Here is a 19,653-nt window from a genome sequence, read left to right on the forward strand (position 1 = left end):
CATTGTGGAATGCTGTAAAATGTGGTTAAGGGGATGGTCCCAAACGCTTAAGGCACCTTAAAATGGATATTTTGCTTTAACGTGTACGTAAGTAACGTTTTAGTAATTATAGCCTAACCTGTAGAAGATGTAGGCCTACCTTTCCAACAATAACTCTGTCATTTTTTCAGGAATAACCGAATATAGCACAATTTGAATGTGTTTCTACCTTGATCATTTGCTTGATTTTGCTTTTGAATTTCATTTTGGGGTTTTCAAAGTATATAAGTCTGTACCACGCTTTGTGATATACCAATAGTTAGTTACTTTGCTTCATGTACCTTGTATCACGTCCGCAATGATATGAGATGAGTCATACATACTGACATCAGTAGTCTTTTTAATATGCCTTCATACTGATTATTTATTAGTTTTTACGTTTTTTAATAAAAGACAGGTAGACATTGTCAGTAATTCCTACCCATCAAATTGCATTACAGTAACAGCACCTGTTTGTGACACAGACAACTTTAATGTGGCGTAATGAATGTCATATTATTCACCTCCACTGTTTTTGTTGGAGCGCAGCGGTTTATTTACAACACACTTCATGACGAAATAACTATACTGTGAAACGGATAGATTACTACTCACACGCCAAGCACAGGGCAGGCACGACGAAAAGAGTGTTCACATAAATTTTCAACCAAAGCCATCTTCAGAAAGGAAGCACAGCGCACATGGTCTCAAACGCTTAAGACCCCTTAAAACGAATATTTTGCTTTAACATGTACGAAAGTAACTTTTTAGTAATGATAGCATGATTCATACAATCATACACACGCACACATGACTGCTGTCTCTGGCTCTTCTAGCCAGGATCTTTTTTATAGGGGGAGGAAATGTGAACAATGAATAATAATCATCGGTGAGAGAATTTGGGGCACCAGATGCTGCCTCATCGACAATCAGCGCGGTTATGTAACTGTGCTGTGCGGGGACGGACCACCGATATACTGTGTGGCTCGAATGTCGGATCGTTTGCGATTTGGAAGGCAACGGAAAGCACAGAAAAGAAGAGAAAGAACAAACACTGGGTAAAGTAAGGCTAATCTAAAGTCAAGGGACAGAAATAAAACCACTACAATGAAGGTAAACAGTGCAACAATAATTCAGGTATACAAAAGAAAAACCACTGGACTCACATTTGGTAGGACGACGGTTCAAACCCGTCTCCGGCCATCCTGATTTAGGTTTTCCCCAAATCGTTTCAGGCAAATACCGGCAGGGATCCTTTGAAAGGACCGACTTCCTTCCTCATCCTTCCCTTATACGGCGGGACAGATGACCTGTCTATCTGGTCCCCTCCCCTAAAATCAATCTACCAACAAAGGAAAATATTGCTTGAATTCCTGAACTTAAGAATGAATGTGATCCCATTAAACTTTAGATTACGATCAGGTCGGTTAGTACACTCGTAAACAAAGCAAGCTGGCATGTTTGATGAAATAACTACGTCTCCACACAATCAAAGTACCCAACACGGTCGACACTGGGCAAGGGTACGGGAGGGTAACGTCATCGGGAAGTGTCACCGCCGTGAACTAAGGGGGTGTGAATTAGGTGAACCTAATTTTGGGCTAGTTAAGATGGCGGACGCCAGTATCAAGTTTGTGGCGTAATGACAACTCCCTCCTTTTTTTTACCACCATGTATGAAACGGTACATTGCAGCGCAGTTTATTCACAGTTCTCTTTCAACCTGGCAACGGCCTTGCCGCAGTGGATACACCGGTTCCCGTGAGATCACCGAAGTTAAGCGCGGTCAGGCGTGGCCGACACTTGGCATGGTGACCATCCAGGCCGCCATGCGCTGTTGCCTTTTTTCGGGGTGCACTCAGGCTCGTCATGCCAATTGAGGAGCTACTCGACCGAATAGTAGCGGCTCCGGTCAAAGAAAACCATCTTTTAACGACCGGGAGAGCGGCGTGCTGACCACACGCCCCTCGTATCCGCATCCTCACCTGAGGATGACACGGTGGTCGGATGGTCCACTTGTGGCCTGAAGACGGAGTGCTCTTGTAACCTACAGATATTTACTGAAGAATGTCACGTTACGAAAAAAAATTACTAAACAGCAGAAGGGCTGACCTTTTGCAGAAAGAAGTCACATACCTACCCAGAAACGTAAACTGTTCTTCTCTACAGTTCTAGCCAAATCAGCGAATGAGAAACATAGGAAACTTGTATGGAATGCAATATTTTGATTAATTAACGTGACAAATAAGTCACCACAACTATAGTTGGGAAAGCCACACAGACGTGATAATAAAACCTCAAAAGCAATAAAACTGTTTTCCAGCACCGAAGAAACCAGTTCCACAATTGTTGCTATATCTTAGCACAAACGCCAAGAATCTGCCACACATTCCATTTTGAAGCAAAAGTAATTACATTTAGAAACATACCCAATTAGAAAGTCGAGTGGAATGGAAGACCATACATGATATACGTAATTTGTTTATATTCTCTTTTCAGCGGAGTAAACTGCAATTATACACATAATCCAACGTATTTCTTCGTGCATGAGTAAGATTCAGCTGTTTTTGTGTTTATTACCCAATAAGTCATGTCTCTTGGTAATTTGCTAATACACGGAAAGATAAATATAATAACTGTTTTGTTAATTAAGTAGAAACATTAATCTTGAGGATTGGTTTCAGTCGCTAGGGGCGCTAGTGTCGTTCCAAATATCAGACGGTAACAACTTTCACAGCTGGAGCAGTGATCTCTATCTACAGACTATAGAGATCACTGACCTAACCAGCAAGTGCCGCAGTGCGACTACCTTGAAATCCATATACCGTGTTTGGAAAGAACCAGAATGATTCTTGAGTGTCTGATCGAAGTCTGGTCGTTCGTCCAAAATGAAAAATGAGGAAATAGCTGTTCGACATGTTTTATGCTGTATAGGTATTAGCATTTACGCAGATATACGTCGACGTTAGCCAGTACCCATCCTTATGAGTGGAAATTCCGGCATATGTAGTGTGCACCAGTGCCGCTACAAAATCCTAATATTTCTTAGGACCTATGTCAATAAATCTATTGAATAATTGATAATTTTACTTTGTTTCTAATTCAACAAACACATGAACATAAACCGCGCTCCAGTACAAATGGAATGTGTGGCAGATTCTTGGCGTTTGTGCTAAGATATAGCATTAATTATTCCAAAGACGTTTATTTGTAAAGATGTGAAGTTTGTGAGTAATAACTAGCCCTTGTGCACAGTGGAACTTCTGTTTCAGCGCGCAGATATGTCATATAATCTCTGGAATGCTGTTCCGTAAAGCGTTGTTTGTAGGTCCAAATTAGAGGCCTGTAAAAGGTATTTGCTGTTGTGGGGGGTGAAAGCAGTCGAAATAAAAAGTTGTGCAACCTTCGGGAAAGCTGAGTGAGTGTTTACTGCCGTTTTCAAATAAGGAAGGTAGTAATTTAAGGGTATTTGATAATCGATTGCATTCACCGCTTAGAAGCCATTTTAAGTTTTTGTAGTTACCGGGTGTCTTTGCTTTCGGAAATAACTCGAATAAACAAGGAAAAGCTACGTGTGTTTACAAGCGTGTAGATAAGTCTTCTTGGCGTTTCAGCATTTCGGCAGTAACAATGAGCTACAGAGAACAGGTGATGAAAGGTGATGTTCACAATATGATGATTGATCCGACAACCGTCAACTCTAGAATATTTATTGGAAATATACCGCCAACTGATGTCTCAAAGCAAGATATAGAAGAAAGGTTTGGGAAGTACGGACCAATTCTTGGTAAGTCTTGACTATTTCGTTTACTGTTGTAAAATTTATGCTTAAAATCATAGTGCTTAAGAAATAGGCCACACAATTATTGAGAACCATAGATCTGGTAGCTGTGGTTTTCTGATCGTGAGAATAAGTCGGATGTAAACTAACACAAAGGCGATGATTGGTCAGAAGCCGTGGCACACCTACACCGTGCTGTAATGCTCTTGGAAGCACGTTTTGCGGCTCTACAACCTTTTTAGCTGAAATCATATTCCTGTAGTTTTACAATGGATAACATTGCACATTAATTACGCATGTGTTGCTAGCTACGTTTTTGTGGTACTTTTCGAGGAAGGTTGTATATTTGAAGGACTGTGTATTATAGTAGGCCAGCAGTTGTAGCTGTGATGCCTACATTGTGCGAATGATGGAACTGCAGTTAGCAGAGCTACAGTCATGGACAGGGTTAGTGGGCTGTGTCATGTCACAAAGTGGTAGCAACTATTCACTGCCACTATAGCAATTTGACAGCAAATTTTATCTCCCACAGAATGGGATCAAGGCTCCAGTTTTTGCCATTAATACAATTACAATTATTTTGATGTAGTTAGTGAATTTTTAAGTGTTTTGAATATCAACCCGCCCTACCCTTATGATAGTGTATTATTAACAACAAAGACGTAATTGATAGTAGCCTATAGCCGTGGCAACTCACATTATTTTATCAGCTTAAGTTATGCATTGGGCCCCCCCCCTTGCCCAGAAGTCTTAGTTGTGTGACAGACTGATCTGTAGTGCACCCGAACGTCTAGGTTAGGTTGGAAGATAAGTTTGGTTGGGTTGACCGGTAGTGAAGCGTAATGTTTAGATCTGCGCAGTACTGAAAAATTCAACGGGTGTCCGATACATAATTTTTACCATATCTGTGCTTTTAACGTAGTGAAATATCCAGTAGAAAATATGAAAGTGTAGCATTTTTTAACTCAAGATATTTGGCCATTATTTATAGGGATATTGAGACAGCCAAAGAATAAGGATTTCAATATTCTCCCAGCAAAGTTAAAAATGTGCCGAAAACTATTTATAGGGGAATATAGTTTTAAATGTAAACAAACTATGATATTCCAAGAAACACCTACTATTAAAATTTCTAGTTTATCTCCATAAGAATCTTTGGGGGATTATAGACTGTTTGAAAGCGGGGTTTCCAGTTATTAAGGAAAATCTCTGTGCTGAAACTTACTGAAAGGACAGATTTTGAATTTCTTAGAGACACTTATGCAGTTTAGGGGGTACGTGTACTGATCACGAGAAAAATACCTATTTTTGAAGGAAACACGTATTTCTGAAGATATAAGCATATATTTGCACGGAATACCAAAAAAAGTACTTATTTTCATGTGGCTGCAAAGAAAAAAAAAAAAAAAAAAAACCCACAATCAGTTAACTGTGTGCTTTCACCAACTTATTCATGTTGCTGTGACAGTATGCTGCAGACACTTGAATATATTTCTTCACATAGTTCCTTACCCATAGGTAATGCTTACAGTTTCGTACACCCTAACCATGATAGCTATTGTTGGCTTTGCATAATGTTGCATATGGTACATGTCTGTGTTGCTCACAGTTACGTGTCTTGATCAGTGCGCCCAACAACCTAAATTTTCCTGTTGAGGCTGTCTGTTTTTAAGTATCGCATATTACTGTGTGTGCCAAAATGGCGAGAAATTTTCCAGAGTGACTTTGTAATGGAAGATTTATACCATGCTACGGAGAACACCCAAAGCTCTATACAATGGGCTAGGCAACAAGGTCTTTTGAAGAATGGGAATTGTGTTGGGTACAACGAGATGAAGCTGACGAAAACTACAGGGAAAGATGGCGAAATTTGCCGCTGCTCCATTGGCAGGGACTGTAGAAAGAAATGTTAAATCAGGAAAATGTCATTTTTTGCTGGCAGTCATTTAGACATTTCTAAAATTTTGCAACTGTCTTACATGTGGGCTTTCGAACTCAATAAGGAAAAGTTTTTTTGCATTGTATGCGTATATCTTCAGAAATACACATTTCCTTCAAAAATAGGTACTTTTCTCGTGATCAGTGCATGTACCCCCTAAACTGGTACAGAATTCAACTTTCTCAGGAGAGCAAATTTAAAGTTTTGCATCTTACTATAAATTATTTATTTTCTGAGTAAATTAGGTAGTGGCAATAACTTGTAAATTTAAACTTTCTATCACAATGTACATATACGCTGTTGAAATGTTTTGATTGCCTTTGAATTAAAACTTTCAAAATAATATTTTTAAAAGTGGGGGACTAAGCTTAAATGAAAGTCGAAAACCTATTAAAAGACACTATTGTTAACCTGTATTTATTCAATTTATTTATTCAAAGAGAAATGAAAATTGAAAAACACGAAATGAAAATTCGGACAATCTCATTATTTTGTTGCTGTCATGATTTCAATAGTCAGTGTGGATCATATTACTCAAATGAGGAGCTACGAGTAATTTTAGTACGTAGAAAAACGTTTTGATGCTGTCCTCCTAGTGACTGATGAGTGGGTAAAATATCATGAGTTGGAGGAAAGAAAAACAGTAAAAAGAGCATTAAAAAAGGAGCAGAGAAGTTATGAAGCAATTAGTTGAAAGCCATTGGTATACACTCATAGATAAAAGTGTGAAACAGAAAACAGGTAGGTGACAGGCCAACAATTTCTTAAGAGGAGGAAGAATGGACAGTGCCGGTAGTTTAGATGACAACATAGGATGTGGCTGTTCTTATGAAAGTACTTTCTAATAAGTTTTGATGCTCATAAAATTTGACTTAAATACATTTAAATTGAATATTTTAATATAACAACTAAAGATATTTTAGGGAAATTGTCAGATTTGCTCTCAATGTGAGAAGAATGATCACAAAAACAAATTTTCATGATCCATTGACATGCATAGGAAAAGTGGAAAAGTGCTTGTCTGGATGGTGATTTATGTAGTTTCTCAGCCAATATTTAACAACTAATTGTTTTACCGTTCCAGTCAATTGCTGTAACTTTTACCTACTTTACGTACATATGTGTGTTGTCTTATATGCTGGTATAAGGAGCAAGTTACTTTCTAGAAAATGGATTCTACATGTGTTTAAAACTTCAGTTTTGTTGTAATATGTAATGGCTAAAAGTGGGGAAATGAGTAACATGGCCAAAACTAGGGAAATGTCATTTCTTTCTCAATAATTTTTGTATGTGTAGAAAACTTGTTCTTCCACAGTTGTAATGTGCAGACCTTGGAGCAATAGATAGCATTTTCTGAAGTAATTTGTATACTTTTTCCCTACACTAAACACACAGGCTATTTGAATTCTTCTTGACATGGCCGTAAGTGATGTCTTGACACTTCATCATAATAATAAACCTGATATAAAGAAACACAAACACCACAATTAGTCCAAAGCTTTAGCACATGTGCTCTGACGGTGTTACGCTTTTGGAAGTAGGTCCTACCTATGTATTAGATACCTAATTACTAAGTTACATTAAATGGAACTTTTAAGATGTTCTAATGTATTAACAGCCGTCAATGTTTTTTCTTACTCGTGCTTTAACTGTGTAGTTTTTATTTAAAAAGTCATGTACAGTCACAGTCCCTGTATGTTGTGCTCTGATTGTCAGGCTGCTAATACGCAGTATAAAAATGACTGAGGCTGCTTCCTGCTTCATAGTGAAGCATGCTTGTGGAACACGATTGAAGAGTGACGAGAATAGATTGTTCTTAACATTTTTTATATAAATTTACAGAAAAAATTGCCTTTGAAGGTTTCTGATGGGACTGTATTTGATACTGTTGAGATACAAATACACATTAGATGTACAGTGGAATTGCTACCGTACTAGGTTGATAATATGGTGCACCTCATGGATTGCTGGTTCAGTTCAGATCTGGCACAGGCCTTGATCAATCTCTCTCCCCCCCCCCCCATTTGAAATACCTAAATCTACTTGTAAAATTCATGTGCATTTTTTCGTGAATAATACACATCTTCTCATTTATAATGCATACAGAATTGCTGTTTTCGTTTCAAATGTAAATTCTTAATTATCAATATTTTATGAAAAATTATTAATAAATGTTGCTCAAATTAAGAAAATGTAGCAGTTTAATTTTTTTAGGTCAAAACTGAAAAACAAAATACTCATTATTTTGGCTATGTCCTTTGTTTTATATCATAGATGTAGTCTCACATGACCCGGAATGATAAGTGTCATAGAAACATGAAAACAATCATTTTCACAGCATCAGGCACTCCCATACAAATGCTGCATTTTTACATTTCCCGTTGTACAGTTACAGTATGAACCCAACAGAACTGATTTGGAGCCAAGTTACGAGGTTTGTCTTGAGAAATGACAAGACTGTTAAGTTGCCAGACTGGAACTAATGCACACAGGTTTTTCACATGTCACTGCTGAACGCTGATGGGATGTAGAATGGTATATCGTAAAAGAAGAGGAGAAAATACGATGCCTTGGTGGCTTCACGGATTCTGTTGTTGATCAGTTCATTATCAACGTAGCAGATGGCAGCATGGATTCTGTTGTTGATCAGCTCATTATCAATGTAGTAGATGGCAGTTCCAGAGCTGAAATGTATTTCTTGAGTTCAGAGAAGGAAGGACTAAGAGTTAGCAGACGACTGACTGTAATTAATCCCTTCAGTGGTGTCAGTATTTAACAATGCAGTGAAATCCCTGAAGTATGCTTTTGTGTCACACACAGCTGACTCAGAAAAATTACTCTATATTTAAGTTAGCAATTTCCATCACTCTTCTTTGTAGTTAGAATACTGTTTTAGGTGAGAACAAGAGTGTTTTGTGCTTTCCGTCTGGTCACCTAAGAAGCATGTGATAGAGCTAGTGTCTTCCTGAAAATAATTTCATTTTCTTTAAAAATTAAAGGATGTTTGAAGCTATATTGTTTCTCTGCTTGTCTCTTTTTACGTCTGAACTGCAACCGCTCACATCAATGCATGTTAATTTGACCAGCTAGCTGGTCCGTGCTGTCAAAATTAGATGTGCCAGTAAATCTGTTGTCCCCCATTATCGCTCAGTCTATGTGCGTGTAACACAACATAAAATGTATCCTTTTGATCATACTTGACTGTACTGGACACAGATCGGCTTCCGCTCTGTGTGAAACTAAATCCAATGAGATTCAGCAAAAGCAGAATAATACGTGGTGTAATGTTCACATCAGATTTATTCTTATGATTAACACAGTGTAACCTTAATATTTTGTGCTTTGCAGTATGGCCATAGAGAGTCAGATGTGTTGCGCATAGTTCAAGGTGGGTAACAGAAGCAATAATTTCACCGAGCGAGGTGGCGCAGTGGTTAGCACACTGGACTCGCATTCGGGAGGACGACGGTTCAATCCCGTCTTCGACCATCCTGATTTAGGTTTTCCGTGATTTCCCTAAATCGTTTCAGGCAGATGTCGGGATGGTTCCTTTGAAAGGGCACGGCCGATTTCCTTCCCAATCCTTCCCTAACCCGAGCTTGCGCTCCGTCTCTAATGACCTCGTTGTCGACGGGACGTTAAACACTAACCACCACCACCAATAATTTCATTGTAATCACCGTCACCGTAGGCTCTATTCACTGACTGCTATTGGAGACAGAAATCCTCCTGAAGGCTTGAAATAGAAATCCTCCTATAGGTTTTCTTTGCTTCTATCAAATAGGCATACGACCAAAGAACCAGCAACTTTAGTGAAAATTAGTGAAGTCTGAGCACAGCTTCCTTTGCTGTTGAGCAGCAGTGTGAAATAAATATGAGCTGACGTATTTATCATTTTAGCACATGTTTACTGTTAATATATCTGTAGCGTGCAAGACAATTCACACTACAGGATGACAGATGTCGTGGGAAGCATCCGATTCTACCTGTCTGCTTTAACCTGTGGCATAGTAGTGTTGTGTGTGATGTGATATGGAATGGTGTTTTTAGTTGGTTCATGTTTGTAGACATCGTGTTGTTTTTGATGGCGCCCTCTGGTGTTGGATGTTGACTTGTTTAACATGTGGTATTTGGTTCATTTGAGTGGGTTTACTTAAGTCTGGGTAATCAGTGCTGTAACGTGGATTTGGAAGCTTTTGCTTTGTTTTCAGTGAATTGTTATGTCTTTTTTCTTTTGTTTGTGCATTTGATGTTTTTGTTAGGTCTGATTTACTTTTGTGGTCGTCATTTTCTCTCTCTCTCTCTCTCTCTCTCTCTCTCTCTCTCTCTCTCTCTCTGTGTGTGTGTGTGTGTGTGTGTGTGTGTGTGTGTGTGTGTGTGTGTGTGAGAGTATTTTTTTCTGGTATTTTGGCTGTTTTAATTGGTCTAGGGAGTATGGGGATTTTGAGGCTTTTGAGTTGTTTTGGTTTTGGGTGGCATTTTGTGAGTTATGTAGGTGTGTGAAGTTTGTGGTTTCTTTTATTAATATTATTTTTTTAAATTAGTAGTTTGCCACTAAGTATTGTAAGCTGCACTTGAGCTATATAGGTCAACGGAAATGTCAGATTCCACTTTTTGGGGTTGTAATTGTTGGTTTTTTGGCATCGTGGCCTTCGTTTGAGCTATATAGGTCAAGTGAAACATATAATATGTTGGTTTTGTGGCTGTAGTGTCATGTTGTAAGTTGAGATTTTGTTTGGTTGGTGCAGTGTTTCATATTTAGCTTGTTACCACCCTAAACTTCCTGCAGTTGTTCCATTGGTTTCATTTTGTTCTTGGAGTGAGAGGTTTTTGTGTTGTTTTTATTTTTATTTGTGTTTTTTGACATGAGTATGTAGTGACGGCATCATTGCGTTTTGTATGTGCTGGAAGTAGGTGTTTCCGCCATGTTGATGACATCGTAGCTCAAAGCAGACGGGTGGAATTGGAAGCTTCCCTAATGCTATAGTGTACCATGGTCAATCCATCCACAAATGATCCACGTGACTGTTGATCTGCCTGCATATAAGCTGAAATTTCTCCAGTTGGGTTACTTCTGGGTCTTCTATTAATTCTGCAGATATCTCTTAAGGTCCCAAATTGATGAGTAGTACTTTTGAATTAAATGTATGAGGTTGTCTTTTAGCCACCTATTTCTTGTATGTATTAAGTTTCTGTAGGGTTCTTCCTGTAATTCGGCCTACCAACTGCCTACCCTGCAACTAGTTTTATGTGATCATTCAGGTTGAAAGCATTCTGCAGACATACTTCTAGATTAAGTTGTTGCAACTTTCCAGTGTGTAATGAGTAGGGCCCGGATTTTAATGACAAGTCATGTTTTTTTCTGAACTATAGGGTGAATTTTAGAACAATTTATACACAAATCTAGGCATTTTAGTGTTGAAAATGTATTTTGATTGTGCATATAAAGTCATATTTCAACAAATTTTAGTAATAGGTCATATTGCGGCTAACTTTTAATGTAATAGGTCATATTTCCGACAACTTTTGCCAAAAATGCATATACCATTTTCCTCGTATTTTAAGGGACACACGAATAAGAAAATGAATATGTTGCTCACGAGACAATATTTAACATGCTATTATGGAAGATACCTACTTATTTACTTACTTACTTACTCACTCACTCACTGGTCGTACCGGACTCGGAGAGTCCATTACCGCAGCAACGTATTTTCGCCATCTGTCCCTGTCCTGGGCTATTTCCTTCCATTCACCTTCAATACATAGGCTCCTCAAATCAGCCTTCACATTGTCCTCCCATCTACGCCTCGGTCTCCCCACAGGACGTTTTCCTTCTAGGTGCCCTACCAGTACTCTGCGCGCTGCCCCGCCCTCATCCATTCGAGCTACGTGACCCGCCCATCGCAGCCTACGTGATTTAATAATACTGATTATGTCAGGGCTTGAATAGAGTTGGTGAACCTCTTTATTATGCAGTTTTCGCCACTCTCCGAAAATTTTCCTCAAAATTTTGTTTTCAAATGCTCGAAACGGCTTTTCATTTTGCACAGTGAGAGACCAAGTCTTACACCCATACAGCATAACTGGTAGAATAATAGTTTTGTATGTTCTAATCTTTAAATTCCTAGACAATATCCGTGATGAAAGTAATCTATTCAGAGAGAAGTAGCACGCATTTCCTGCCTGTAATCTCTTCATCAATTCTGATTCAATCTCATTTCTCGAAGTGATGTCCGTGCCTAGATACTTAAATGTGTTCACTTTTTCAAACTGTGTGTCTCCAACTCTTAACATTTCCTGATCTACTGCTGTTGGCATTCTAGTAGTAACCAGGTATTTAGTTTTGTCTTCACTTATCCTTAGACCTACATCTTCACTAGCCTTGATTAACGCATTCGCAGTTGCTGTTACCGATTCTTTCCTATCGCTAATGATGTTTAGATCATCTGCATACCCTAACATCTTAATATTTCCATTTAACTCTACACCCTCTGAATTATCTGCTGCCATTCGTACAATATATTCTAGGACTAAATTAAAAAGTAGCGGAGACAGGGCATCTCCCTGCTTAAGTCTGTTCTTTATTACAAATTCTTCTGACTCCAATTTCCCCATGTGTACTCTACCTTTTACGTTTTTCAAACTCGCTTCTATAAGTCTAACATACTTCTTTGGTATTCCAAGTTCCAAAAGAATTCTGTACAATTTTGACCGCAATACTGAATCATATGCTTTTGTAAAATCTATGAAAAGTAATGAACTGGTTAATTGTATTCCCAATTCTTTTCCAAAATCTGACGCAGGGTGAATATTTGGTCTATAGTTGATCTGTTCCTCCGAAAGCCGGCTTGGTAATCCCCCACAATTTCATCTGCATATGGCATAAGCCTGCTTAGCAGAATATTCGAGAAAATTTTGGAACATACTGGTAATAGCGATATCCCTCTATAATTACTACAATCCATTTTGTCACCTTTCTTAAAAATTGGGATCAGAATCGATTCCTGCCACTCTTCAGGTATCATCTCTGAGTTCCATACTTTAGTTATCACTTTGTGAACCACTTCCACCAATTTCTGTCCCCCATTTTTAACTAATTCTGCAGTTATGCAATCTGATCCTGGTGCTTTATGGTTTTTCAATTTGTTGATTGCATCTCTTACTTCCTTTAACGTTGGCTCAGGTATCTGGGGTTCTGCTGTATGTATTTCGTACACCTGCTCATTTCCTGCTTCCTGGTGTACATTTAATAGATGCTCAAAATACGCCCTCCATTTACTTAATATAGCACTGGGGTCTGTCAGTATTCCCCCAGCATCCCCTCGAAGTGCATTTGTCCTAACCTTGAAGCCCTTCCTATACCCATTTATGTCTAGGTAAAGTTCCCTAATGTTCTTTGTTTTACTGTTTGTTTCCATTTTTGTAATTTGATTGTTCAAATAATCCCTCTTCTTTGCCCGTAGCTTACGACCAACTTCCCTTCTCAAGTTCAAGAACTCCTCTCGCGTTCTGTCTCTCATTCTATCCCAATCTAATTGCGCTTTTCTCCTTTCCTCTACCAATTTCTTGCATTCCTCATCAAACCACAGTTTCCTCCTGTTCTGCTTAATTGTACCTATTGTGACTTTCGCTGCCTCTTTGATATTATTCCTCACAGTGATCCACTGTTTATTTACATCCTCGTCTTGATCTTCGTGTGTCCTGAGAGCATCAAACCTATTTGAAATTTCTATCATGTACCTTCTTCTAAAGTTTTCATCATTTAGCTTGTCAGTGTCGAACCTAACAAGTTCTGCATTGTGACACCTTGATGTTTCAGTAGATAGCCGTTGGTGAACTTTGTCAACTACAAGAAAATGATCAGAATCGCAGTCTGCTCCCCTGAAAGTCCTAACATTTTCTATACTAGTGTGCCATCTCTGATCTACAAGAACATGATCAATTTGGTTTCGGGTGTGTCCATCCGGAGAGAAACAAGTTGCTCTATGAATGCCCTTTCTTTTGAAATATGTGCTCTCAACAATCACGTCTTTTGAAACAGCAAAATTAACCACCTTTGTGCCATTATCATTCGAAATGTTATGCAAACTTTCTTTCCCAATTGTAGGCTGGAATGCTTCCTCCTTCCATATCTTCGCATTAAAATCACCTATGATTAATTTTGTATCATACGAGGAGAACTCATCCCACAGTTGATCTAGTTCTTCATAAAAGCCATCTTTAACAACCTCTTCAGTGTCCTCAGTTGGTGCGTGTACATTGATTACTACTAGTCTATTCCACCTGCCGGACAACACTATAACTGATAGTCGGTCACTAATGAACCTTATATCTCTGATTGCGTGAAGCACTTTTCTCTGTACTGCGAAACCTGTTCAGAAACTGTGAGCTTCTGCACCTCCATAGAAAAATGTATAGTTACCCCTCTTTATGCTACCCTCCTTCTGCCACCGAGTTTCTTGAATAGCTGTAATGTCTACATCGTATCTATCTAATTCGTCTAATAATGTCTGGAATGTTCCTGGTCTGTTCAAATTCTTAATGTTCCGTGTTCCCAACCTGAAAGTTCCTTTCAGCCTGAATCTCTTCGAAGTAGGTTCCGCCTGGAGATCCGAATGGGAACCTAGTTTACCTCCGGAATATTTTACTTCGAAGGGACCCATGCCCATTAATGTTGCTGATTCTTGATGAATAGATTTGATAGTAAGAGAAGAAGAAACAGGGATGGCTCATCACACCATCACCTACTCCCCACTGGCTGTCTGCGACTGCTTATTTTTTGTATTCGCAGCTACCGTTCATATCTGAAGGCAGTATCCCCTATCTGCAACCTGGGGACGCGCTGTGCCGTAGTGTAGGGGCCCATGAAGATAAACAGATAAATTAGTACACAGCTTTATTTCTCAGGACTGTAGCAGAAAATCGGTGTACCACAACAGTCGTTTTGTGAACATAAAACATTGTTGTGCAGAGTCGACAATACGCTCTCAGAGCCAACAAAGGCGGCTTTTACTGTAATAATCATCGCAGTCCCACAGGTGTTCCCAGTAACCAGTTTGAATACAGCATTTGCCTTGTTCAACGTGCCTAAAGCAAAGTGCTCCGACAGCATGAAGTTGCGAGGATATGTTCGAGAATTTGAAGAGAAGTTCTTTAGTACTGATGGGAAAATATTATTTTGTAAACTGTGTGAAGTTAAAGTTAGTGCAGAAAAGTGCTTTAATGTGCAACAACACTGTAATACCGCTAAATACAACAGCTGTGCGAAACAAAGTGCTGAAAATAACAGCAGGCAAACGCTATTATTTGAACAAACAGGTCAATCGTCAACCGTGCAACATTCTGCAAGGATTTGTGTGAGATGATGGTGTCCTGCAACATCCCATTGGAAAAGTTGATGAATCCACACTTCGGACGGTTCAGGGAGAAGTACACAACACATCCAGTTCCAGATGAATCTACACTGAGAAAGAACTATTTATCTGTATGCTACAATGATATGCTCAACAAAATACGAATTACTATTGCTGAGCAAAAGATCTGGCTGTCGATAGATGAAACTACGGATATTAGTGGGTGATATATTGCATGTTGTTGGTGGTGTTCTAAAAGTTGATGGCCCTGGAGATATGTTCCTACTAACGTGTGAAGCTCTTGATAGAGTAAACAATTTGACAATTGCTATTTTGTTTGACAACTCCCTGAAGCTACTGTGGCCGGATGGTGTGAAAAGAGACAATGTTCTGCTGCTTGTAACAGATGCTTCTTCATATACTGCTAAAGCAGCCAAAGGGCTTCAGATTCTTTACCCCAGTATGGTGTACGCCACTTGCCTTGCACATGCATTGCACAGAGTTGCCGAAGAGGTGCGATCAAATTACCCTGACGTGGACGAATTAATTTCCTGTGGCAAGAAAATCTATGTGAAGGCTCCGCTACGGGTGCAGAAATTCAAGGAACAAGCACCTCAACGCCCCTCCCACCTAAACCTGTTCTTACATGATAGGGTTCTTGGCTTAATGCTGCTGAGTATTACTGCACGAACTACACCCAAATAAAGACAATCTTCTATGAGCTTGATAGCGATGAATCAAATGCTATCAAAATTGCGAAAGAAGTTTTTATAGATACAGTGTCTCGAAACTTGGCATACATCAACGCCAATTTGTCAGTGATATTAAAAGCCATCAAATGACTGGAAGCTGTTGGCACTCAGCTATGTGAGGCCATGAGTATTGTGCAACATGTGCAGAGTGAGTTGGGTCGAGCTCGTGATCATGTGGCTGACAAAGTGAAAACCAAGTTGCAATGGATATTCTACACTGTGCAAAATTAGTGACAGTCTTTCAGGGAATGCTACAACATTTGAAGATACTGAAACAGAGCTGAACTCCAGTGACCTGGCTGCCTTCAAATACGTAATGGAAAACCTGAAAATGCACCTTGTGATCCAGTGCAACTTTGCAGATACTGAATATTGACATACGGTATTAAATAATGTGAAACGCTTTAAATACTATGTAGAAATAAAAACATTGTTTTACTGTTTCGATAGACGATCTTTTCACTGTACTTTGTGTTTAGAAAATAAAACATTCAGACATTCAAAAAATAGGTGCAAACTAGCCACAAACCCTACAGAAAAAAAGAACTATACTTACATTATTTTGAGAAGTGAATTTTGTATTACTTTATGGTGAATAAAAACTTAAATAAACAAACAAGAATGCTTTAAATAAACTTCTATTAAGTCAAACAATGGAAAATCCAGGATGGAATGTAACAATATGAGAGAAGGAAAGTTGCTACTCACCATATAACAGAGATGCAGAGTCGCGATAGGCACAAGAAAAACATTCACACAGTCCTAGCTTTCGGCCATTAAGGCCTTTGTCAGCTGTAGACACACACACACACACACACACACACACACACACACACACACACACACACACACTCAGGCAAGCACAACTTGCACACACGTCTGCAGTCTCAGAGAGCTGAAACTACACTGGGAGCAGCAGCACCAGTGCATGATGGGAGTGGTGACTGGGTTGGGGTAAGGAGGAGGCTGGGACGGGGAGGGGGAAGGATAGCATGGTAGGAGCGGCGGACAGTGAAATGTTGCAGTTTAGACGGAGGATAGGAGAGAAGGTGCGGAGCGTCGAGGGGGGTAAGTAGCGGAAAGGAGAGAAATAAAAATAAATTAAAAGACTGGGTGTGGCGGTGAAATGACGGCTGTGTAGTGCTGGAATGGGAACAGGGAGAGGGCTGGATGGGTTTGGACAGTGACTAACGAAGGTTGAGGCCAGGAGGGTTATGGGAACATAGGATGTATTGCAGGGAAAGTTCCCACCTGTGTAATTCAGAAAAGCTGGTGTTGGTGGGAAGGATCCATATGGCACAGGCTGTGAAGCAGTCATTGAGATGAGGGGTATCATGTTTGGCAGCGTGTTCAGCTACAGGGTGGTCCACTTGTTTGCCACAGTTTCTCGGTGGGCTGTTCATGCGGACAGACAGCTTGTTGGTTGTCATGCCTACTTAGAATGCAGCACAGTGGTTGCAGCTTAGCTTGTAAATCACATGACTGGTTTCACAGGTAGCCCTGCCTTTGATGGGATAGGTGATATTAGTGTCCGGACTGGAGTAGGTGGTGGTAGGAGGATGTATGGGACAGGTCTTGCATCTAGGTCTATTACAGGGGTATGAGCCATATTTTATTTTATTTTTTAAGGTCATATTTATGTAAGTTTCAGGTCATAAATGCTTGCATATTTCACTGTTTTTTAGGTAATTAAAATCCGGGCCCTAGTAATGAGACAATAATAATAGGCCTTTCCACTTATTTCTGAGCAGTATTTTATGTTTACTTATGTTGTGTCGACAGCATGTTCATGTGGTCCCTCTGTGTGTCTTGATGCATTTTACCTTAATTCATTTACAGAAAATCTGTTGGTAATTTTCAAGAAAATTTTATGTATATTTTAAAATTTCTTTATAGTATTAGTTATTACCATAATACCATTGTTGGGCACTGCCGGCAGCCCATTCTACTCCCGCCAACTATAGCGAGCAAGACCTCACTGTGTCAGTGTTGATAGTCCACTCCCTGTTGTGAGATCCTTAACCAGTCATAGCTGGCAGCTGATGTGTCATTGCTGTAGTGCCATGCCCCGAGTGGTTAACTCGTATTTCCCTCTTTTTATAGGGTTGGATCTTGTCCAACAATTCTGTTAACAGAACAAATGGTGTAATTTGTAACTCACATAGCAGCCACATAGGTAGCAGGACAAATTTCTGCTGTAAGCACGATCATCTATCTGTTGACAGCTAAATCATTAAATATCTTGGAACAGGAATAATGTTAGTTACCACACTTGTGGCCTAAGGGCCTCATATGTCAAATATCAAGCATTTTTATTTGGATTGTAGCAACGGTTTCCGTGTAATCAGAGGTATAACAAGAGTGCAGCCAATATTGGTCCCTGTGGTACACAAGTAGTGGTTATTCTCTATTTTGAAAATGCTGTTTCATTGTGTTATCTCCTCGTATTTTGTTAATGCTACTCTCTGCATTCTTTTAGCTATGTGGGATGGAAACCAGTTACCAACGGCAACTCTGATACCACATTATTTGGGCTTTTCTGTGACAATACTGTGCATTTGCATAATCCTGTCCTCTCCTCATGACGCATATGTCAGTTTTCATATGTCAGTATATGTGACTTTCTACTTGTATTACAAGCAGATCCTGTAGCATTGAAAATGTCTTGGACAAATAAATTACTGGTACTGTTACTTGGTCATTCCATTATTATGTGTTTGGGTCTGATAATGTAGGATTTGTTGGATGTGAGTAGTTTGTGATTCTTTGGCAAAGCTTTATTCGAACAGTATCTGATGTTTTCACCTGTTTCTGCATAGTGCATTACTTTCGTGTGTATTGCTGCTAGTCTCTGTACTGTGTCTTTCAGGGTTTTGCTAACGGATGTCAACACAAAGAAACCAACCAGAATGAAAATTTGGTGTGGGAATGCATGCGAGTCAAATAGCAAAAGATGTGTGAAAATGGTGTTGAATGCTGAATTTAAAAGACATATTTTGATAAGTGTAAAGAATAATGCCAGGCTGTCTGATACATATGAAACTGTTCACAGTATGTTCAGTACATAGCTCTGGTGTCAACACTACATTGTATTTATTTAATTTGTTGGCTCTTTTTTTATTTGTTGTTAATATAATAGAAGAATACTGTTGGAATAGAAATCACATACACTTAATTTATCAGTAGGAAGATAAGTCGGAGAGTGAAGTAATGTGAAAAATGATAGGATTATTCACATAAGAATTAGCAGTGAACCAAGCCAAAAACAGTAGTTCAAGTATACAAGCTGAAGTTGTGAGCAGAGGCTGAATACAGAGGGAAAGTGTGTGACATTGAATGAATGGGTAACTCAATGTGTAAATAGAGAAGAAAATCTGATAATCATCGGGAATTAAAATGCTGTTCGTAGGGGAAGGAACAGAAGACAGAGTTACGGGAGAATATGCGTTTGGTAATAAGAATGAAAGAAGAGAAGACTTATTGAGTTGTGCATTAATTTCAAGCAAATACTGTTCAAGAATCACAAGAGGAAAAGGTAAACTTGGGAAAGGGCCAGATATACAGAAATATATATTGCAATATGATGAGAGAGACAACAAAGTCAGACATCTTATTCTAAGGTGTATGCCGGAGCAGAGTGATTCAAATCACATTTTAGCAGTGTTGAAGAGTGGGTTGTGTTTTAAGAGAATTGATAGGAAAAGTCAAAGTGTGAAACACTGGAATTCTGAGGTTTTGAGGAATGATGATGTGCTTTGGAAGTTCTCTGCGGCTGTGAATAATGTGATAATGAATACTACGGTAGGCG

At 39.2% G+C, this 19,653-nt stretch overlaps 1 protein-coding gene across 3 annotated transcripts in view; it reads left to right on the forward strand.

The window, feature by feature from the left end:
- Nucleotides 1–3,301: 3,301 nt before the first annotated feature.
- The window catches only part of LOC126473547 (nuclear receptor coactivator 5), a 148,774-nt gene continuing 132,422 nt past the window's right edge, over nucleotides 3,302–19,653 (forward strand). For 2 of the 3 annotated variants that reach the window (XM_050100676.1, XM_050100674.1), the window contains exons 1-2: nucleotides 3,302–3,435; nucleotides 3,632–3,804. In XM_050100676.1, coding sequence (XP_049956633.1) covers nucleotides 3,648–3,804 — 157 coding nt within the window. In that variant the 5' untranslated portion in view covers nucleotides 3,302–3,435; nucleotides 3,632–3,647. Of the gene's footprint in view, nucleotides 3,469–3,631; nucleotides 3,805–19,653 lie in introns of all 3 variants that reach the window. The other variant, XM_050100675.1, reaches the window with a different exon arrangement.

Source organism: Schistocerca serialis, chromosome 4, assembly GCF_023864345.2.
Source record: "Schistocerca serialis cubense isolate TAMUIC-IGC-003099 chromosome 4, iqSchSeri2.2, whole genome shotgun sequence".
Lineage (NCBI taxonomy): Eukaryota > Metazoa > Arthropoda > Insecta > Orthoptera > Acrididae > Schistocerca > Schistocerca serialis.